This window comes from Notamacropus eugenii, chromosome 2, assembly GCF_028372415.1.
Source record: "Notamacropus eugenii isolate mMacEug1 chromosome 2, mMacEug1.pri_v2, whole genome shotgun sequence".
In the NCBI taxonomy this organism is placed as follows: domain Eukaryota; kingdom Metazoa; phylum Chordata; class Mammalia; order Diprotodontia; family Macropodidae; genus Notamacropus; species Notamacropus eugenii.
The window spans coordinates 327,651,245-327,676,138 of NC_092873.1; the positions used below are offsets into that span (position 1 = coordinate 327,651,245).

A 24,894-nucleotide genomic window follows, 5' to 3' on the forward strand; every position below is an offset into this window, starting at 1 on the left:
CTGAACAACAACATTAAATGTAATGTAAATTGTTTTTGAAAAAAATAAAATTTATTTAAGTACAATTTCACATACAATCTTTTGTTCTCTTACATACAGTGCTTAAATTCATAACAAAAATGAAAATAATTAAAAATTTAATGAAGACTTCAACAGCTTCCTATAAAATGTATACTCAACTCAAGCAGAAAAAAAACCTAAAATATTAAACTACAGGAAACTCTCACCAAATATTGGATCTATTAAAGGTCATCCAATCAATTACATTAAAGTCTGAATTATAATTATTCTATATTTGAAGAAAAACTATAGAATTATATTCCCATAAATATAGTAACAAATTAGGCTTTCTTGTTGTTCAGTCATTTAGTCATGCCCAATTCTCTGTGCCACATCACACCAATACTGTCCATGGTGGTTATTTGCAAATATACTGAAATGGTTTGTCATTTCCTTCTCCAGTGGAATAATGCAAACAGAAGTTAAGCAACTCACCTAGGTTCACACAGCTAGCAACTGCCTCAAGCCAATTTGAATTCGGATTTCCAGACTCTATCCACTAAACCACCTAACAAATTAGGCTAACAACAGTACAAATGCAATAATTACCTAAAAAGCAAGCTCCAATTACTATCTACAAAATCAATCAGGTAACGTCCCATAAATCTCCCTATAAAGACGGTTCTATAATTTCTACAATTTTTATTTTGCTTTTTTGTTTCTGAGACCAGAAGCTTGCTGTCTAAGCTATGAGAACTTGGGTAAAAGTCATTTAACCACCCAGAGGCTCAGTTTTATCACCTGTAAAATGAAGATGTTAGATTAAATAGTCTCTGAGATCCCTTCCAGTTGATCTGTAATGAGCTAAAATTACTTTTAAATAATATTCAATTTGTACCTGAGTTAAACACCAAAAACTTCAGTAATCACAAAAATGTTTAACCAAGCTTATATTCTCTTCGGGAGTTATACAGGTAGCAAAATTAATTTTTTTGGTTACTGCCAAGAATGTACAATTATTCCATTCATCAAAGTGCCTTTTGCAAGATTTGGCTAATACATCTCACACAACTAGAATGTTGTGTAGTCGTTTTAGTCATGTCTGTCTCTTCATTAACCCATTTGGGGTTTTCTTGGCATAGATACTGGACTGGTTTGCCATTTCCTTCTCCAGCTCATTTTACAGATAAGGAAACTGAGGCAAATAGAGTTAAATGACCTGTCCAGAGTCACACTGCTAGTGTCTAAAGCCAGATTTGACCTCAAGAAAGTGAATCTTCCTGACTCCAGGCCTGGTACTAACAGCCCCACCGAACTAAATCTGCTCTTCAGAGACTTTTACCACCAACATTTACAATGCAAAACGATGTTAAACATTTATGGTTCAGTCGTTTTCAGTCATGTATGACAATTTGGGATTTTCTTGACAAGGATACCAGAGTGGTTTACCATTTCCTTCTCCAGCTCATTTTACAAATGAAGAACCTCATGAGGCAAACAAGGTTAAGTGACTTGCCCAGAGTTACACAGCTAGTAAGAGTCTGAGGCCACATTTGAACTCTTGAAGATAAGGCTTTACTAAGTCACTTAGCTGCCCTAAATATTTACTAAGTGCTTGCTATACAATAAACAAAATGAAGTTGAAAAGGGAAAATGGCATGATGAAGTAGAAATCAAGCACAGCAGTTGCTTTCAGAAGTAAATTTTAAGAAATTACCTAAATCTAATTCAACAGCCTAATTTTTTTGGAATACCGAAATCTAATGTGTATATATTATTAGGTAAATATGGAAAACCTCCTAGAGAATATTTTATCTCATCAATACATATGGAAAAAAGAGAAGAAAAGAAACCTCTAATCTTATAGGTCATTATAAACTTCTTAATAAAACTTAATAAAAACAATGACAAAATTACACATAATCATACATAAATCCCTTATATTCTAGAAACCCCAATTTTTTAAAATCCCAAAGATTTAGCCATTGGAATTCACATGCACTATTAACAAAGAACTAAATTATGATGAACCTCTTTCAAATTTTGGTGCATTCCAACAAAAACATAACAACTTTTTTAAAACCTCCTTTATATCCTGAAAAGCAGAAACAGAGTAACTTGCCATACAGAGTCAAGCCCTTGGGTATTTTGTTATTAACAGCAGTTCCAAGCATATACTCGAGTGACTATGCTCCAGTAGATTAAAAGGACTGGACCTCTGTCCAGGAAGACTTCAGTTTTGAATCAGCTATGAATCACTAATAATTATTAGCCTTGTGTGACCAACAGTAAGTCACAACCTCTCTAAGATCTGTCTCCTCCATCTGTAAAACAATGATTACACTACTTGTAATATTCTCTTTAAATAGTTGTAAACAGGTTCAAAAGATAATGCATGTAAAGCACACCACAAACCTTAAAGTACTATATCTGTGCTGGCAAGAAAATCATCATCATCTACAGAAGAACAAGAACACCTGGGTTCAAATCCTGACCCAGACATTTATTTACAAGCTGGGTGATACTACACTTCTTTGTGTCTCAGAGCTTGTAGCTAATGACCTCTCTAAGGTCCCTTCCAGCTTTAAAGGTATGATCCTGGGGGCTGGGAGAGGAGAATGGGCCTTTAACAGAATAGAGGATCTTCAAGTAGTCTAGAAGAAAAGTTCAGAGTTGAGTTGAAATACTGATATGCAAATGATGCCTAATAGGTAACTCTTACATAGCCTTTTGAGGTAGACAGAGTTTTTTATATGTATATATGGCAATATTTGAGAAATGAGGCCTTTATCAAAGATACTATAAAAATTTCTGATAAAGGACTCCTTTCTCAAATATATAAAGAATTGAGTCAAATAATAAGAATATAAGTCATTCCCTGATAAATGGTCAAAGGATATGAACAGGCAGTTTTCAGATGAAGAAATCAAAGCTATCTACAGTCATATGAAAAAATGCTCTAAATCATCACTGATTAGACAAATGCAAACTGAGGTACCAACACACACCATTAGACTGGCTAATATGACAGAAAAGGAAGGCACTAAATGTTGGAAGAGATGTGGGAAAATTGGGACAATAATGCTCTGTGGGAGAATTGTGAAATGATCCAAATATTCTGGAGAGCAAGCTGGAACTACGCCCAAAGGACTATAAAACCATGCACACCCTTTGACACAGCAATAGGCCTATATCCCAAAGAGATTTTAAAAGAAGGAAAAAGAACTTATTCATACAAGAGTATTTGTAGTAGCTCTTTCAGTGATGGCAAAGAACTGGAAATTGAGGGGGGATGCCTATCAATTGGGGAATGTCTGAACAAGTTGTGGTATATGAATGTAATAGAATATTACTATGCTATAAGAAACGATGAGCAGGATGATTTCATAAAAACCTGGAAAGATTTATGTGAATTGATGCCAACTGAAGTGAGCAAAACCAAAATTATACAAAATAACAGCAATACTGTACAATGATCAACTGTGAATGACTTAACTATTCTCAGCAATACAATGATTCAAGACAATCCCAAAAGATTCATGGATGATAAAAGCCAACCAAAGCATACTATTTTTCACTTTCTTTCTTTCTTTTTTGGTTCAAATTTTGTTCTACTAAATGACTGACATGGAAATACGTTTTATATGATATGCATAACATATGTGCAATCATATCAGACTGCTTGCCATCTCTGTAGCAGAAGAAAGGAGGAAGGGAGAAAATTTGGAACTCAAAATTTAAAAAAAAAATGGTAAAAATTATTTTTACATGTAATTGGGAGAGAAATAAAATATAATTTCAAAAACAAATAAATACACATAGTAATAATAATGAACAATAATACAGCCTCACAAAGTACTCTACATATACTATCTTGTTTGATTCTCACAAGGTAAGTGCTACTGTAGTCCCTATTCTACCAATGTGGAAATTAAAGCTAAGTTTACATGCTTCACTAGTGTCATAGAGCTAACAAGTATTTGAAGCAAGATTCAGAATATAGAATTTCCTTATACCAGGGCCAGTATTTCAAGCATTAGTCACATGAGTTGAGATGGCTGCACATGAGTTGAGAGCAAGTAGAAAAAGAAATATTTACATTCACAAAGCAAGCAAAGAGATTAGTCATCCCTTCACCATATTGTCTTCAAAAATCACAAAGAGAGAATAAAAGAAACAAAGAGAGTAGATATAATCTGGGTTTTATTCCTGTTTTATGTGGGGGGGAAAAAAGGAAATAAAAAGAGGGGGAGAAAGAGCGTATGAAGAAAAGGGGAGGTATTGGAGCCAAGATGGCGAAGTAGAAGCAGAGACCTGCTCTCCCTCTAAATCCTCAAAAACTATGTAAAAAATGACTATAAACACATTCTAGAGCAGCAAAAGCCACAAAATGACAGAATGAAGCAAATTTCCAGCCCAAAACAATCTGAAAGGTTGACAAGAAGGGTCTATCACACCAAGCTGGGAACAGAGCATAGGCTGCTCCGAGTAGATGGAGCTGGAGCAGGCCTTAGGGGACTGAACTGCTGAAAACTGCTGTGATTTTCAGACTTCTCAACCCACAAACACCAAAGATAGCTTCAAAGGTCAATGGGAAAGGTCTCTCACCTGGCTGAGAGGGGAACTTGGTTCAGTCCCACCCTCAGCCCTGGTGCAGCCATGGTCCTGGCCCCAGGGCTGCAGCAGCTACTGCTGAGGTGGAGGCTGCTTCTGGAGCCCTCCACTTTACAAAGAGTTCAAAAGTCAAGTAACTGGCTAGGAAAATGGGTAAATGGGGGGGTGGGGGGGAATAAACAAATAGACTATAGAGTCTTACTTTCTCGGTGAAGAGGTATTTTCTTACATCCTTGGTGATGAGGAAGAGCAAAACATACAACCAGACGAAGGCTATAAAGCCAAAGCTCCTGCATTCAAAGCCTCCAAGAAAAATGTGAATTGGTCTCAGGTCATGTAAGAGTTCAAAAAAGATTTTGAAGATTAAGTAAGAGAAGTAGATGAAAAATTGAGAAAAGAAATGAGAGAGATGCAAGAAAATCATGAAAAAGGAGTCAACAGCTTGCTAAAGGAAACCCAAAAATGCTGAAGAAAATAACAGCTTTAAAATTAGACCAACCCAAATGGCAAAAAAGGTCCAAAAAGTCAATGAGAAGAATGCCTTAAAAAGCAGAATGTGTCAAATGGAAAATGAGGTCCAAAAGCTCACTGAAGAAAATAACTCCTTAAAAACCAGAATGGAACAAATGGAAGATAATGACTTTATAAGAAATCAAGAAATTATAAAACAAAACCAAAAGAAGGAAAAAATTGAAGACAATGTGAAATATCTCACTGGAAAAACAACTGACCTGGAAAATGGATCCAGGTAAGATAAATTTAAAATTATTGAACCACCTAAAAACCATGATCAAAAAAAGAGCTTAGACATCATCTTTCAAGAAATTATCAAACTGCCCTGATATTCCAGAAGCAGAGCATAAAATAGAAATGGAAAGAATCCACTGATCACCTCCTGAAAGAGATCCCAAAAGGAAAACTCCTCAGAATATTAGAATCAAATAAAAATATTACAGTCAGAAAGAAACAGTTCAAGTATTGTGGAAATACAATCAGGATAACACAAGATTTAGCAGCTTCTACAACTAAGGATCAGAGGGCTTGGAATATGATATTCCAGAGGTCAAAGGAGATAGGATTAAAACCAAGAATCACCTACCCAGCAAAATTGAGTATAATATTTCAGGGGGAAAAATGGAACTGCAAGGATATAGAGGACTTCCAAGAATTCTTGTTGGAAAGACCAGAGCTGAATAGAAAATCTGATTTTCAAATACAAGACTCAACAGAAGCATGAAAAGCTAAACAGGAAAGAGAAACCACTAAAAGTGAACTGTTTACATTGCTACATGAAAAGATGATATTTGTAACTCACAGACCTTTCTCAGGATAGTTGGAGGGAATATATGTGTGTGTGTGCATGTGTATGTATGTGTATGTATATGTCTATGTGTGTCCTTCATTCTCAAAGAGGGCCATGACATCAAGGAGGTGATGCCATGGCATGCAAATGATTTGGATTTGAGTGAGAGATGCAAAGTCACCAGCCTCATTTGTCTTCTGGAGTCATGTGGGTCCAGCGGCAAGATATAGATCAGGACAACTGGAGATGGCCCAGGATACAATGGAGAGCCTTGGACCTTTTAAACTACCATCTTTAACAGGTCTCAACTTGACTGAGGCAACACCTATGCACTGATTAAGGCTTACTAAGAAATGAGTCAAAGAATGACCTCTTTAAAAAAAAAATCAAAAAAGATTTCACTGAGCTAAGTAAAAAGAGGAAAAGCAGAGTAATAGAACATACAATTTCAGTTACAGATTTTTAGTGTTAATTAAGTTTTCTATCTTTTCTCTAACACTTCTACAACATAAAGAGGAAGCATGAAGAAAATAATTATTTTATTTTAAAATAATAAACATTTATTAAGCTACTATGTTCTTGGCACTATGCTAAGTGCTGGCAACACAAAGATAGGTGAAAGTATCTAACTTCTAGAAGTTCAATCTAACGGGGGAAACAACATGCAAATAACCATATACAAAAAAAAAAAGCTATAAATAGGATAAACTTGAAATAATTAACAGAAGGAAGGCATGAGAATTAAGAGGAATCAGAAAAGATTTCCTGAAGGAGGAATTTCAGCTGAACCTTTGGGGAAGCCAGTAGAGCTGCCAAGGGAGAGCATTCCATGTATGAAGGACAGACAGTGAAAATGCCCAGAGTAGGAAAATGAAGCATCTTTTTGGAGAAATGGCAAGGTCAGTATCACTGGATCACTTACAATAGTGGGATACAAAGGCAAACTTGAGGAAAGCCTTTAAACAACAGAGAATTTTACATTTGATCCTGGAGGTGATAGGGAGCCACTGAAGTTTACTGAATATTGCAGTGACACAGCCATACCTGCTCTTTAGGAAGATAAATTTCACAACTGGGTGGAGGATGAACTGCAGCAGGGAAGAGATGTGGCAGGAAGACCAACCTGCAGGACAACAGTCCAGGAGTGAGGTGACAAGGACCAGCATCTCAAAGGTGTCAGTGTCAGAGAAGAGAAGGAATGTATTTAAGAGATATTAGGAAGGTAAAATCAACAGGACTTGGCAAGAAATTGGATATGAGGGGAAGAAGGGAGTAAAGAGTCAAGAATGACAGCAAGGTTTCAAGTCAGGGGAATTGGGGGATAATAGTAACTTCAATAATAACAGGTAAGTTTGGAAGCAGTTCAGTTTTGGACATGTTCAGCTTAAATGTCTACTAGATATACAGTTTGAGATGTCCAATAGGCAGTTAAGAAATGCAACACCAGAGGTCAAGAGAGGTTAAGGGAGGATAAGATTTGAGAACATCACAGAAATGATCATTAAATCCATGGGTGATGCATCACTTCCCTAATGTTATGATCCGCTTTGAGAAAGGACAAACAGCAACCCAGCTGATGAGATCACTAACTGAAATATAACAGAGGAAAAAGAAAAGGCGGCCCATGACAAAGCCTTGGGAGATACCCAGGATTAGTATGCATTACCTGGATGAAGATCCAGCAAAGGAGATTGAGAAGGTACAGCCAGATAGATACAAAAACCAGGAGAGAGTAGTGTCACATAAAATCTGGAAAGAAGAAAACATCAAGGAGAAGAGGGTGATTGACAGTGTAAAAGGCTACAGAGAACTCAAGAAAGATTAGGATTGAGAAAAGGCCACTAGATTTGGTTGTTAAGAGATCACGTGTAACTTCAGAATCATTTCAGTTGAATGATTAGGTCAGAAGAAGACAGACTACATAGTTTAAAAGAGAGATATCCTGAGATGACATCCAAATGAATGTTGCATTTAATTAAAGGCGTCCTCTATGTTAAATTATATAATCACATATGTTTTCTTCTGAATCTGTCTCCTCCTTATTTCTACTTTGCAGGGCAATCCTTTGGAATTTCTAAAACCAATTTAGATTATCTACTTTGTCAAATTTAACATTTTACATTTAGGAAATACTCACCCATTTCTTTCAAATTCTCCTATATTCAAAGCCTATACTAATCTCTGATAAAATCTAAGATTTCTTTTACCCTGGCTATAATCTCTTCTCCCTCATTTTGGCAATTTAAGGTCTCTTTTTTTTTCCAAAAAAACCAAAAAAATTCTTGAGTTTTGGTCATGCTAATCTGAGTTCCTGTTCTGATATATTCCCCTTCCCTAAAGTTTCTTAACATCTCACTCATTTTCTCTCTCATTCCCTCATTTTAGAGAAATGGTTAACATTTCAAAACCCCCTTTACAATGTGCTAAAAATTCTTTAATGGTAACTTAAAACAGTAAACAATCATTCAATTATGCAAATGAATTTCTTCTCTGTGACAACAAGCATGTGCATACTTGAAGCATTAATAGTTTGCTGCTAAAATAATTTGGAACTAGCATAATCAGGTGCCCAACAATTTTGGTGCTCATGCAGTGATCACATCAAGCTCTAACTTTTGCTTCTAAGTGTAATATGTACCTTCTCAACCTGTCATCAAATTGCTTCTAAATTACCACAAGGATTTGACATACAGGAGAAACCAATTCCTAGTGTGCATATCCTCATTTGCATTCTGTACACTATATCAGAGAAACTACCTCATTATCCAGTTACTTTGTAACTGTACCTCATCATCTGTATGCTACCAATGTTTGAGTTCTTACAGTAGTATAAATTTCAGGCTGTTTGAAAACCCCGATCCATGAGCATGTGCATTAATTACAAGTCATCAGAAACCATCACAAACAGTCTGAAGAAGAAAATCTTTCATTGCTCAATACAGTATTAAGTCTATTTATGAACTTTCTTATTCTTCTCTCTGACAGATTTTCAAATTAAGAGGTTGGCAAAACTGATCTTGTGCCAGCAGTAAAAAAAAGGGTAGAAAGTCACCTCTAAAGAGATTCTTTCCTTACTAAAGTTTACATATAAATATTGTTTAAACTAAGCAATATATGTAACTAAACTTTTAAGTATCAGTCAGCAGAAAAGTAAATATGTTAAATTATAACCAACTATTCACTTTCTTCAACTGGTTAAGTGACTAAAATTTTTTTTAAAAATTAATTTCCATCTCTCATCAAGAGAAATTGTAAAATTCTCCTACCATTTTCCACCATATATTTATGTGAGTGAGCATTTGTCTTTGCCTTCTTATTTTAATAAACTCAATATGGAACCACATCAGTGTAGAGCAACCACAGCAAAAAGTCCAGCTTCAAAATCAAGTTTATATGTGATTATTATATGTTAAACAGCTTCTAAGTTATAACTTATTTCATTTAAAAAATATTACTTGTATTCAACAAAATTTGCAAAATAAAAGTATTTAAAATTTTACAGATAATAGCATGAAGTCATATTGGATTATTTCCTTAAATTCTTATAGAATGTCCTATATAAATATTTGTGATCATTTCATAATTAGCATTTACAATTGTATAGTTTTAATAATCACAGAACAAAAGTTTATATTTATAATCATATAATGCACATTACAATATGGAGTTTATTAAGAAAAAGTCATCAATGTAGTTATCGTAAGCAGTACTGTAATTCGAAAAACAAAAACCAAAAAAGTTGAGAATCACTATTTCTTAGAGAATGAGATGGCTCAGGTATTGCCTGGAGTCCTAGTCTGTCATTTATTAGGCCACAATTCTGCACCAAATATCCTAATGACTTGGGTTCTTTGGAGTCTGGTTCAGATATCAACATCATCATCTAAAAAGGTCTTAAAAGAGTACATTTCCTTATTAAAAGGCTCTTTAATGAGGTATGAACTGGTTAGGCCCTAGACAATCGAGGATGATAGATGATTTATACACCTGAATGGCCCCCACAGGGCTTGGATTTTAAAAGGAGCAACACAAGAGCAGAAAAAAAACAAAGCTAAGAAGCCAAGAGAAAGAAGTCAGGCGTCCAGAGAGAAACTCATATATGGGAAGTTCCAGGTAACCCTATGGCTCCACAGAGGGTCAAAGATAGAGATACCATCCAAATTTTAGGAATTTTTGGACCAAGCCAGCAAGTGCAAAGATATGAGTCAAGTGGCAATAGTGGAACAATGGAGAAATTTAGTAGAGAGACAACATGGAATGAAATAATGTGGAAGAAAAGTAACAAGTATTTCTCATTATATATATATATATATATATATATATATATATATATATATATATATACATACATATATATACATATATATCACATACATATAATATTTTTAATGCTATATACATAATATTTTAATATTATGTCATATAAATATATTTTATGTTTATACTACGTGTCAAGGTCTATGTTACAAGTTGGGGATACAAATAGAAGTAAAAACACAGACCTTGCCCTCAAGTCACTTACAATCTAATGGAGGAAGACATCAAAAAAGAAGTTGAAAAGCAAGAAGAGGGAATGGGAAGGGGCTCAAGGTCAAAAGAATAGCTGGAAGAGAAATGTTTTGTGTATTATTCAGGTCTTAAGAAAAGGGTAAACTCTCTTACTACTTCCCCCCTCCATCTCCCTGATTTATACAAAGCAGAATTGTAAGTGGAGAGGATTGTACAGATATCCCTGTAAAGTACAGATCATCATTAAGGTATGGTTATTTGCTGCAGTAGAAATCCTGACTTCTTTTCCCTTTGGAAGGCAGCTTCTACCCATAGCAGCACTCCAAAGAGTATTCAGAAGGCATATAGAAGCCAGGGTAGTTCTGTAAGTCAGGGACATGTGGAAGGAGAAGCTCACCATAAGAAGAGTGGATATTCTGATTGTGCACAAACTCCAGGGCAGATTCTTTCTGCTTTCTGTTGGGTGTTTAACCTAAATAATTGTGCAGAGTGTGACTTTTTCCTTTTGTTGTAGAGACACAGAAACAAGCCAAATTCCAAAGATTTTAAAGGAAAGGGGAGGGTACAGAGGAAGAAACATGTTCAATTGGGGGGGGTTTGTTGTTTTTTTAATGTAAGTACCTATTCAGCAAACCACAAATCATGAAAGACCTCAAAATTATATCACACGTTACTGGTACAGAAATTTATCTCTACCAATTTGCTCCCAAGTTTTACTCTGCCTGCATTCCATAATCCTGATGTTATAAAATCTATATTATCATTGCCTTCAACAATTATTTATTATTTTTAAAATTTCCTCATTCAATAGACTGACATTTTGTTTCAAAGTGGATTCAAAAGCAGCTAGGTAGACAGAGTAACTGAGTGTGTAGTCCATCAGGCTAGAGTTAAAATTTTAGCTGACACAGGCTATGTAACCCTGGTCAAGTTATTTAACTTTTGCGTCTGTTTCTACATCAGTAAAACAAGGAGATCAACTTTTATGGTCTCTAAGGTCCTTTCTAGCTCTTCCACATTAGGATAAGTATGTAGATAAATAAGGTCCAAGAATGGCTGTTGTTCTTCCAACCTGAGAAAATATGACACTAAAAGAGATAGATATATACACAGTGAAATGGGCCCAAAAAAAAAAAAAAGAAAAGAAAAGAAATGTTGAAAACTCAAGGAGAAACACAGGAAAACTGAAGAACTGACAAAATAAAGTCATCCAGAGAAAGGGAGAAAAATGATATTATTAAAAGATCTCTTTTTTTGTGTCCCATTTCACGGCATACTCTCTCCGGACATCTCCCAAGGAAATCAGAGACGAGAGAGAGAGAGAGAGAGAGAGAGAGAGAGAGAGAGAGAGAGAGAGAGAGAGAGAGAGAGAGAGATTGATTTGCATAGATATGTTTGTGTGTATATAGATATATATATATAATACTCATAGTATTTGTTTAGAGTAACATAGCACAGTAACAAAGAATAAGGAAATGAAGTGAATGCACTGGTCAATGGCTAAAAAAAACAATAGTTTATTATTGTAATGGACTATTAGAAGAAGACTTCAGAAATCTACAAGATTTGCATGAATCTATAAAGGATTGCAGAATCTATAAAGGATTGCAGAAGTACATTCAGAATGAAATCAACAGACCTAAGAGAGCAATATAATGACTACAACATGTTTCAAAAATTGATCATTGAAAGACTTTGAATCTGATATGAATTTAATAATCAAAATACATAAGGAACCAATGAAAAAGATCAAGATGCAATCAATCGGTTGTCAAAAGATATGAACAGAGAGTTCTCAAAATAATTACAAACTACTGATTACTCCAAAGCACCATTTATAAGAGAAATGCATATCAAAACAACTTTGAGGTTTTATTTCATAGCCACCAAATTGTCAAAGATGCAAAAGATGGCAATAGTGAATGTTGGAATGACTACAGGAATACAGGTACACTGTTACACAGTGGATTAATCAATCACTGATTATCCCTGCTGAGATACAGTAAAGGTTTAGATCATAGTTAAGTAGATTGAAGAACTGGGAAATTAGGGTATTGGAGGGTACACCAACATCTATGGTGAAGTTCCTTAAAAATGAGAGAAGTTAGGGCATAAAGGAAAAAAACTGTGAGCTTAATTTGAACTCCCTGAAAATTTCAGGAGGTACCTTAGGGGATGGAGGAGGGGCACCCTTCAGCAGATAACAGCTACCAGAATCTAGAATGAGTGATAAATCTGAATTAAATGAACCTCAAACAAGGCAAGTTTGCTCAGTGCTGATAGAAAAGGGTGACAATGGAAATGGCAGTGGGAACCACAGATTATTTTTACTCTACCACCACAAGTGGAAAGGTAAGAAGGGGGAAGGTATAGAATATAAGTTAAAGTATAGTCAGTACAGCAAAGAGCAAGCTCATGAGGGAGCTAAGTCTAAATAAATACCAAAGATGTAAAGAGAGAGATTTAAAATGAAAGCAAGACTCAATTATGGAGAGCAAATCTCAAGTGGGACTTCAGAAGAGGAGGGTAGAATTCAGGAGTGACTGTTGAGGAGGTGGTGATTACTTGGGACTGTTTTTTAGTAGTCAGTGGTTTGCTACCATAGAGACAAGAAGATCAGGAGAATGTGGAAAAATGCTGATCAGAGGTAAATAATTCCAGGAACAGTAACAAGGAGTTCTACTGATGGAGTATGAATTTATATCAAAGTGCCATAGTATTATAATAATACCGCTAAGCTATTTCTGATTTTCTCACATGCCTTTTTCAAAAGTCGGATTCTGACCATCTCGTGTTCGAAATCTTTCCCAAGTATATGTGCCCATAATTACCATTCCTCTGAGTTCTTATGGGAAAACAATGTCTAAAGTGCCCTTCTATTACATCTGGAACACAGAAGTGCAAAACAGAAGTGACCATGGAGGTAATCTGAATCAATTAACTTATACATATCTCCCCCTTTACAAGCCACCCTGATAAATCATTTTAATTACCCCCTTCTTTAGGGTATCCCTGTGACAACTTCTGCCTTGCAACATTACAATGTGGATGTCTTAACTCACTGATGAGAATAAACTCCTTAAGGGCAAAGACTATATGTCCTTGTGTCTCCTATAGTGCTATGTATAGCAGAGGCTCAATAAATATTTTGCAAATGAACAACCAACAGGAAATTCAATATGTGTTCTATGAAGATCATAAATATCTAATGTGAATTGATTTGGGCCAAAGGTTTAAACAATCACAACTGCAAATGGGAAGACACAATAATGCAGTTACCTATGCAACAAGTAAATTTATTTTCTTTTAGATTTTTTTCATATTTGTATTCAACTTTTAGTACGTTAGGATCCCAGAATTCTAGCCCCAATTCTTTCACTAACTTGTAGTGAGGTCTTGGGCAAGTCACTTTACCTATTTATGTCTCCACTGCTTCATCCATTAAATGAAGGGATGAACTAGGAAGTTCTCTCCTTACCTTACCTCCAATGCCTTAATAATATACTCTATGACATTCCTCAGATTTAAAGGAAATCTTGTGAGGTAATTGAATTTTACAGATCTTTTAATTCAATTTTCTCTTCTTATAAATGATCAACCAAAGTGAGAGCTACAATGATTTATCCCCCATGCTTGGAAAGCCCTCCTTCCTCAGTTCTGAGTACTGACCTCCCAGGCTTCTTTTAAATCTCAACTAAAATTTCACCTTTTGCAAGAAGTCTTCCCTAGTACCTTTTAATTCCAGGGCTTCTCCTCTTTTAATTATTTGTTATTTGTCCTAGCTCTTAATGTATTTATTTATATGTTGTCTCCCTCATTAGACTGCAGTCTAATGGAGGGTGGACACTGTGCTTTGCTTCTTTTTGTATGCAGGGTCTAGCAAACAGTAGGCATTTAATAAATGTTTATTGAATTGAAAAAAGTTCTATCATCTATTCTGTCATCTATTAGCTCTGAATATTTCACTACTCAACAAAAACAAAGGAGGAGGAAATGAGGACTAGATAAACTACAAAGAAAAAGCAGAACATTCGGGGGTTAATGTCACAGTGCCATAAGTAACTTTAAAACATGCACCATCTGACACATCTATCATGAAGAGAAGAGAAAAATCACGGTTCCTATTTTTGCCTCATGAAAAAAAAGAATAAATAATAGGTGAAAGCTTTCCTTACCAACAAGACTTTGGTTGTTGCTGAAAGAGCTATGAAACTGCATGTTCCCACTTAGGAGTTGAATACCACACGAGCCAAACTCAATAGGGTTCAGGGTTTTTTTTTGGAGGAGGGAGAAGTCAACAAAACTTGGGTAAAAATGAAGACTAGTATCAAGGATAGAAGGGACAGAAAGCCATAGAGAAAAAAAAAATTAATGCATCAGTCCTTCAAAACACACTCAGCTAAAGTTCTATGTTCCCCATCATTCTATGGAGGCAATTCTTGAAAGCTGTGCCAGCAGAAAACAACCTTTCTCTAGCAGATCCTACCGAGCTAGAAAGGTTTCCAATATCTCCCAATATTTGTCTTTCAACCAAAGACCAGCCTTCTGGAAATCTGAAGAGGCTTATCACCAGAAGGTTATCTATCAGGTAATGAATTATGATCAATATCAGCGGAAGAAATATCCACAATAATGAAAACATGAAATGAAATTATTTCTTTTTAGTGAACTTACAGAATCCATCAAATTCTTCTGATTATTTAAATGAAATTATAAACATAACTGACAGCATATGTGAATAAGGAGTTGACCTTGAATCAGTCAAAAAGACATGACATTATCCTACCTCATCACTAATCTGAGCAAATTCACTTTACCTTAGTAGCCCAGACAACTAACTCCCTAAGTCTATAAGTTGTGCAGTAGGAAGTCTATCTGCACTGGAGTCAGAGGTTTCTTCATAAGTTCTTTACACCAATGAAATCACAAACTCTAATGAAAAAAATTTAAATACACAAAAAATATTAATAAGGCAAATAAATTTGAGAAATTGAAATTTGCAATTATTTGAGTAAGCATACATCCTGACTTCATTATTTCAATATCAATGAGTATTCAAAACACATAAAGATCATTTAATGTACCATGTCAAGATTATCACCACCAGTTTGATAACGTATGATTCATCCACTTAGTGCCAAAATAACATGAGAACATCACATCCTACTCATCTGCCATTCTAAACTTATCTCCCTTATCCACTTATACTCTAAGTGGGCTCATTCCCCAATAGTCAGCAAATTCCCACCCCCTCTTACTCTTTCCAATTACTATGATATTAAATCTCTAAATGGCCAAAGAGCAAACTCACTATAAACTCTAAAGCCTGTTGTCTTGTTCTAATTCAGCTGAACCTTTTTTTTTTTTTTTAACAATGCTTGGACTTTATTTTCAAGAGTGATGTTTTCTTTGGGTATTTGTCCTGAATGTTAGATACAATTAAGCCAAAGGTGTGCCATACACCACAATAAATTCCATGTGGATAAACACAATGTAAATATAAAAAGTCACCATAAAAATTAGAGGAGAATGAAAGGTTACATCTTTTACAGTCAAGGATAAAGGGGAGTAGTAAATAAACATATATATTAAAAACAATAAGAGACAATCTCTATTTAAAAAATAACTTTACATAAATAAAATCAAATCACCTAAGGTAAAAAATTTCATCAAATGCCTGTGATAGAAGTCAAATATGCAAATTTGATAGGAAATTCACACAAAGCCATTTCTTATAAGTTGCCAAAGGATGTGAAAACACAATATTCAAAAGAATAAGTACGTGTACATGTGTATAAACACATGTAATTCGGTATGTATAGGTATATTTAATCTTTATGAGGAAAAATGCTTAAATCAGTTATACTTAAAGGAAATAAAAATTCGAACAACTTTGATGTATCACCTTGTTAAGTCCCTAGCACCATGTCTATCACAAAATAGCACATCAAATAATGTCTGAAGAGAATGGAAAAGAATAATCCACCTGAATCTTAACCCCATTATGTCCCATTCTAAATCTGCCTACTCCTTCCTCTGTGCTCTCTAGATCTCCTATTCTATGGTTCACAAACTGCACTTTATTTTAGACCTTTTTCATTCATGATCTTTTGATTTTCTGGCACTCAATGAGACGAGGCTCCTTCCAGATGATATATCCATGGTCATCCTTTCCAATTCTTATTTTACTTTCTTTTAAACCTTCCAATTTATAGGTCCTGGGAGACTGTAAATGCTCCTTGCTTCCCACTGCCACCTTCGGAGTTTTCTTCTGTTACCATGAGTTAAGACAGGTAAGTGGGAGAATAGAGAAAGTGGTAGGCCTGGAGTCAGGAAGACCTGACTTGAAATCTGGCCTCAGACAACTACCAGCTAGTAGACCTCTGCCTGCTTCAGCTTCCTCAATTAAGATATCTATAAAGCATTTAGCATAGTGTCTGGCACATAGTAGGTGCTTTATAAATTCTTCTTCCTTTCTCTTCCCTTCCCCCCACCAATCAGTAACCTTTCTTTCTTTAACATTCACACCATCCAAATTTATTACTCAATCCAAATGCTGGTGGTTACTACCTATCAACTTCCAGGGCATTCTCCTTCCTTCTCAGTAAAGTCAGGGCCTGGCTCACTGTCTTCCTCTCCACTTCTTTATATCCTGATTATCTAGTCAACTCCCGTGACCTAATCCTCTATTTTTCTTCAGCTAGATACAACTACAGTTAGACCTCTGATCTTGCCAACTCCATAAGTATTCCATTTCCATGATCATGATTTCTGAAGTTCTTTTATCTGATAATTATCTCTTTCCACTATCTCATTCCATTTCTCCCCATGTCTTATTCCTCTAAAAGCTATCCTATGTCCTCACCACAAACTCTTCCCAGGTGATCATCACTACTCTGGCTATCCTCTCTAATCTTCCAAACATCATCTCCTTAAACGAATCAGTTCAACTCTCCTCTCAAAACTTTCCCTCCGTGTCCTATCAACATTCCTAGCTTGATAAAACCCAAATGTGGAAAATTCTTCCCATCTGAATCCTCTATTCCTATTCATGCTGATGCACAGGACTGGACTGGAAAGGCTGGATCCAATCCCAGCAGCAACAAGTGTCTTTTGTTGTTGCTGATGATGTTGATGATGTTCAGTCACTTCAGTCACGCCCAATTTCTTCACAACCCCATTTGGGATTTTCTTGGCAGAGATACTGGAGTATTTTGCCATTTTCTTGTCCAGCTCATTTTACAGGAATTTGAGGAAATTGAGACAAATAGGGTTAAGGGACTTGGCCAGGGTCATACAACTAGTAAGTATCTGAGGCTGGATGTGAATTCATGAAAAATTTTACTCCCTCCTCATCGATTCTCTATCCCAATCATCAGAGGCTATTCTAAACCTCTTATTTCTTAAAGTCTCCCATACATCTTCCTTTACCTTCCTGAGGACTTCATCCCAAATTTTATGAAGAAAATCAAGGCCATTCACCCTGGGTTCTCCTTTCTCTCTCTTATCTCATTAATTTCTTGACAACCTCCTCCACTATTTTTTTCTTTACTCCACTCTCTACTGAAAAGATAGTCTCTCTCCTCATCAAAACTGGGTTAACCCCCTCTATAGAAGACTGTACAACTATCATCTCCTCACTCTCATGCCCATACTCTAAACCTCCATCTTTTCCAATCAACTGGTTCATTCTCTGATGTCTAAAAACATACATCAGTCTCATCTCTCCTGAAGAAACCCTCAAAAGATTGTACCATCCCTCCTTTTAAACACTCTGTGTATCTTCTATGTAAATTCTCCCAAACACCCTGAAAAAAGCCTTCTATACTTGATACCTCTTCTCTAAACTTTTCATAATCTAGCTTTCAACTATATTACTCAAATGAAACCACTTTCTAACATTACAATGATCTCATAATTGATAAACCTAATGAACTTTTCTCAATCTTCAGCTTTCAATAATTCTCTGCTGCATTTGACACTACTGATCCACTTATCTTCCTGCATATTTCCTCCTCTCTGGGTTTTCATGACACTATTCTCTCTCTTGGTTCTCCCCTACCTATCAGACTAAACCTTCTCAGACTCCTTTGCTACATCATTATCAGTGTCATAACCACTAATTGCGGATGAAACCCCAAGGCTCTGTCTTTAGCCTTCTATTTTCTCTCTAAACCATCACTTGGTAACCTCATTAGCTCCCACAAGTTTATTTCTCATCTCTATTCAGATGACTTGCAGATCTATGTATCTAGCCCGAGTCTCTCCTGAGTTTCAGATCCATACCACTAACTGCTCAGTGGACATTTCAACCTAAATGCACCTTAAGCATCTCAAACTTAACAAAACAGATCACTACCTTTTCCTGAAAATCTACCCCTCTTCCAGATTTCCATTCCATTCCAGATACTCTTCAGAACATCATCATCCTTACATTTATCCAAGTTCACAATTTTGGGATCATCCCTTACTCCTCATTCTCACTTTCCACATACATACATTTATCTGTGAAATCTTGCTATTTCTACTTCTACATCTCTTACACCAATTCCCTACTCTCCACTCACACAGCTACCATCTTAGTTCAGGTCCTCATCATCTCTCAAATAGTCTTTTCCTACTGTGATCCAACCTCCATAATGCCAACAAAATTATTTTCCTGGAGCAGAGGTGGTCTCTACATGCCACCCCCTTACTCAACAAGTTCCAGTGGAGTAAGTTCTATTATCACTAGGAACAAATATAAACTCCTGTATTGCATTAAAACTTTCCACAATCTAGCCTCTTCCTAACTCCCTAGCTTTCTCATACATTACTTCCTTCTATGTACTCTTAAAATCTAATCACACTGGCATATTTGCTATTCCTCACACATGGCATGTTCCATTTATATGATCTAGAGTCCTGGCAATTCCATATGCCTAGCACTGACTCTCTTTTCATTTCTACCCCTTAGAGTCCCTAATTTCCTTTAAGATTTGCTGCTAGGGTAGCTGACACTCACCTCTCCAACTGTTTGTACCTTGCCATGCAAAGTTATTTTGAATCTGCTTTATATGGATCTTGTACATACATACATACATACATTCATTTATCTCTATATCCATAGCACTTAGCCCAATGCCTGGCACATAGTATGCACTTAATAAATGTTTGTTGATAAAATGATTTTAGACTTCATTCTCCTAGAAAGTGACCTAAAATTATACAAATTAACTGAAAGCTTAAAACTAAGGTTCTGCTTTGCAGTAATCTGATTTTTATTCTGCCTTTTCCGACCTCGAGAAACAACCATCTTTATGAATTCAAATCTAGCCTCAAATACTAGCTATATATATGACTCTGGGCAAGTCACTTAAGTCTGTTTGCCTCAGATCCCCCATCTACAAAATGGGATGGAGAAATAAATGGCAAACTACTCCAGTATCTTTGCCAAGAAAACCTTAAAAACCAACAAAGAGTTGTTCAACATGACTGAAACAACAACAAGAAATAACCATATAGAAAAGTAGTTTCCAATGTTGGAATAAAATGTTCTCTTTTTAACCAAAAAAGAACAAGAATAAGATTCAGGATAGTCGTACTCTTTAGTAACTATTGATTAAGAAAATACGTAACAAAAGAACAATGCTTGCTATGACAATAGATGAGCTTTTCAAAAAAGAAGCTAACAGAAGACAAAACACCAATACCCAGGCCACAATTCTTCCTCAAGATATTCAGTTTCAGTGATTCTATGCTTTTTCAGATGTTATTATCACCAAATTTGAATTACATGCATTATTCCAAATCTTTTAAACCTACAGGTCATAATGTTGATTCCATTTTGGATCAAGTGTATTCTTCACAGTATCTGTAGAATGGCATTGTCCAGATCCATCAACCACCACTTTAGCAAATGGATCGGGAAGTCCTGTGAAAAAAATAAGGAGAGTTTCTCTTTAAAAGGGTGTTTTTAACACAAGAAGCAAACATTACTACATATCAGTAGCTATACTTAAAGCTATACTTTAAACAAAATGTTTTCTCCAAAGTTACCAATGGTCACTTAGTTGCCAATCACATGTCAATTAACTGAAAGACTATTGAGTGATTTAATTCTCTATTTTGAGCATTTCATTTTAGCTCCAAATGTGCATCATTATGAAAAGATTAAAGAAATGTAATTTCCCCAAATGTTAAATGCTATGTATTTCTTATTGCTGCAAATACTTCTGCTTTTAAGTTACAAAAGTATAAAACTGGAATAAAAACATTAAAAAACATAATATTGGAAGGAACCTCTCAAAGATTTAATGCATCACATCTTTCCAGGCAAATCCATCCACGTCTTTTCACATTTGAAGAATTCCATTCTTTGTCCATTCTTCTTAACTTTACAGTTATAAAACTTGGCTACCAAGATTTTCTACATATTCACTATATACTTAGCATTATAAAGGATATAAATAGCGTAAGATAGTCCCTATCTCCCCTAATGTCTAACATAGGCTTTTGCACACAAAAGATGATAGATTGATAGATTTGATAAATTTAACTGAATTTAAAGAACTTACAAGGACTTTAAACTATATGAAATAATCGGATAATAACTATTCCATTATATAGGGCAGCTAAGTGGCACCATGGATAGAATGTCAGGCCTGAATTCAGGTAGACTCATCTTCCTCAGTTCAAAATTGGCCTCAGACACTAGCTGTGGGACCCTGGGCAAGTCACTAAACCCTGTGTGCCTCAATTCCTCATCTACAAAATGAGCTGGAGAAGGAAATGACAAATCACTCCAGCATCTTTGCCAAGAAAACACCAAATGGGGTCGTGAAGAGTAAAACACAACTGAAATGACTGAACAACAACAAAAAACTACATTATACAGTATATTAGGAGTTCAGAAAAAGGATAAACAAGTATGAATTAGAATTTTAAATTTTATTGACTAAGTAAAATTAAAGGTAGATCCTTAAGCATGGAAGGGATTCAATTAAATGTAAAGAAAAAAGGATGCATGCAAACAAATACACAAAGGTAAATAAGTATATATTTGGAAGACTGTGAGGAGACTACTGATTAGAGCAGAGGGTTGGGAAGTAAAACAAAAAAAAAAACTGGATAGATAGGTTAGGCTCATAACATGAAAATCACTTACTCACTGTAGGTACTTGATCAAGAGTGCTATGATTTTAAAGCAGGGTTTTAAAAAAAATTAACCATGAAGCAAACTGTCCTAGAAAGAGGAAGCGAGAGAAATCAGGAAACTCTGCTAGTAAACTATTGTAATCCATGTAAGAATGATAAGAAAATGCTAGGATGACAGAAGAGATACAAGGGGAGAAATGGCTAAGAGAAATTTTGAAAAACCAATAATAGTTGATAAGTGAAGGAACTTGAGGGATGAGCAAAAACTACAAAGCAGACACTAGTAACTTATAAAATTTCTGCATAATATATAAGATTGTGCCCCTTTTGGACAGGCAATTTTGCTAACTGGAGGGGGGCAAAAACAAATTTAAGACTTGTATTTGAAAAAACTACGTCCAGGTATGGAAAGCAAGAAAGGCGGTCTGAGCCTCCAATCCATAATGCCAGTAAGCCTGTGAGATGCTGGTATGAATTGAAAAAGGTGATCTCATGTGAAGGGTGGGAGAGTGGCTGGTCAGCCTCAGCTGTGGTAGGATTCTGCTGACTCAATTTCCCCACTCACACCTGGCAGACTTTAAATCTGACTGAATGCAAGTTGACAATCTACTCCTGCCTGGAACTGACATGAAGTTGGGGAGATATTGGTTCCCTGCAATGTCCCTACTCTTAGTGGCAATTTTCTATAGTCAAAAGGTTTGTAAGCTTAATACCAGATCTATTAAATTATAGATTGTTGGTAGGGGAACATCCAAGGTTAAGTCTAAAATTAAGCTATTAGGCTTAGGACTTTAGACCAACAACAATAAGTTAGGGTCCTTTAATTCTTAGTAATACTGTGGAGACAATTAGGTCAAGGGCTTGTGAAGTTAACATACAAAAATATTATTTGTGTCTCGGCTGGTTAATGTCTAAAAAAAAAAATTCTTTTGTGGTAGATATTGTAAATGCTTTAAAAAGAAGTGTCAACCGACCAAAAGTTGGAATTGTTTTATGTGATATGAACTGTGTTAAAAATGAAAAATTAAATTGAAAAGAAAAAACTATGAAAGCCCACAGGGACAATGTAAGAACTGCTTCAGTTCCTTATTTCTAATAAGACCAACAAGGGAACTTTAGAAGTAGAAACTGAGGACTCCAGAATGCTAAAACTTTTTTGTGATTACAAAGTAAATGTCCACCACCTGGTTATAGTCTAGTCATATGCCAAGATGAAAGTTTGGTGAATGTACAGGTTAATCAACTCAAGTTGTTGGAGTAAAGACTTGCATTGAGAGAATCTAGCCTTGAACTAGAAAAACTGGTTTTAAAAAAAAAAAGAGGGGAGCGGAGCCAAGATAGCAGAGTAGCAGCAACAACTTTCTGGAACAAGAGGGTAAAATAAATATTGAAAGAATTCACTGATCACCTCCTGAAAAAGATGCAAAAGAAAAAACTCCTAGGAATATTGTAGCCAAATTCCAGAGTTCCCAGGTCAAGAAGAAAACATTGCAAGCAGCCAGAAAGAAACAATTCAAGTATTGTGGAAATACAATCAGGAAAACACAGCTTCTATATTAAGGGTTTGGAGGGCTTAGAAAATGATATTCCAGAGGTCAAAGGAGATAGGATTAAAACCAAGAATCACCTATCCAGCAAAATTGAATGTAATATTTCAGGTGAAAAAATGGTAATTCAATGAAATACAGGATTTTCAAGCATTCTTGACAAAAAGATCAGAGCTGAATAGAAAATGTGACTTTCAAACACAAGAATCAAGAGAAGCATGAAAAGGTAAACAGGAAAGAGAAGTCATAAGGGACTTACTAAAGTTGAACTATTTACATTCCTACACAGAAAGATAATATTTGTAACTCTTGAGACTTTTTTCTCAGTATTAGGGTAGCTGTAGGAACTACATACATATAGACAGAGAACACAGGGTGAGCTGAATGTCTAAAAAAATAAAATTAAAAAATTAAACATATGAGGACGAGAGGGAGAAACAGAATAGGGCAAATTATCTCTCACATAAAAGAAGAAAAAGCTTTTTCAATGGAGGGGAAGAGTGGAGAGGTGAGAGGGAACCTTACTCTTATCACATTTGGCTTAAGGAGGGAATAACAAGCAAACTCAATTTGGTATGAAAATCTATCTTATACTACAGGAAAGTAGGGGAGAAAGGAATAAGCAGGGTGTGAGAGGGATGACAGCAAATGGGAGGAGGAGGTAATTAGAAGTAAACACTTTTGAGGAGGGATCAGGTCAAAAGAGAGAACAGAATAAATGAGGGGCAAGATAGGATGGAGGGAAATATGATTAGTATTTCACAACGTGACTTTTATGGAAGTCTTTTGCATAACTGCACATGTATAACATATACCAAATTGCTTGCCTTCTCATCGGGGAAGGGTGGGGAGGGAGGAAGGCAGAGAAGTTGAACTCAAAAGTCTTAAAAAAACAAATGATAAAAATCGTTTTTACATGCAACTTGGAATTAAGATATACAGGTAATGGGGTATAGAAATCTATCTTGCCCTACAAGAAACTAGAGGAGATGGGGATAAGGGAAAGGAGGGCAGACTGGGTAATCGGAATGCATGGGGAGAAAATTTGGAATTCATAATTTTGTGGAAGTGAATGTTGAAAACTAAAAATAAATAAACATTAAAAATATGCAAAAGGAAAAAAAGAAAAAAGTTAAAAAAAAACTGAGTCTGAAAAGAGAATTTATACTCCACACTGCCACCTACTGTCACCTGCTACCTAGGAGGTGAAAATTCAGTTTAACCAAAAGAATGAAAGAAGCTTTAACAAGTTCCTTATTTTAAAAAATGACTACTCTAGTTGTTGTGTTCATCCTTCATTTTTGAAGAGGACCATGACATCAGAGAAATGATGACATGACTTGCACTTGACTTTGTTTTGAGTGAGGGAGGGCTGTGCACGTCACCAGCCTCACTTCTACTCCAGAGCCACCTGGATCCAGTGACCAGATATTTATCAGGATGACTGAAGACAGCCCAGGATGCAATGGGAGACCTTGGTCTTTTAGGTTAAGGACTTTTCAGGTACTCACTTAAAGTGAAGTAATGCCCATTCATTGAATAGGCCTGTTTAAAAAGTAGTCAGGGGATAGCCCCTTTAAATAAAAAATAAATGAATGAATGAATAAATAAATCATGCTGGGAGGGACAGGAGGTTCAGGTTGTTGTTTGGAAGAGAAACAGTTACTACTGATATTCACTCAATATCAAAAGTCAGGAGGGTTCAAAAAATAGCCACTGAGTGAAACTTCAGCAGGCACCCATTGTTGTTCCCAATGTATGGGCTGTAGAGTTCACTGGGTCTAA

General features: G+C 35.7%; 1 protein-coding gene across 2 annotated transcripts in view; it reads right to left on the bottom strand.

Moving 5' to 3' along the window:
- SMURF2 (SMAD specific E3 ubiquitin protein ligase 2) overlaps positions 1 to 24,894 on the bottom strand; it is a 150,377-nt gene that overhangs the window by 81,557 nt on the left and 43,926 nt on the right. For both annotated transcript variants that reach the window (XM_072645431.1, XM_072645430.1), the window contains one exon: positions 20,231 to 20,339. In XM_072645431.1, coding sequence (XP_072501532.1) covers positions 20,231 to 20,339 — 109 coding nt within the window. The remainder of the gene's footprint in view (positions 1 to 20,230; positions 20,340 to 24,894) is intronic.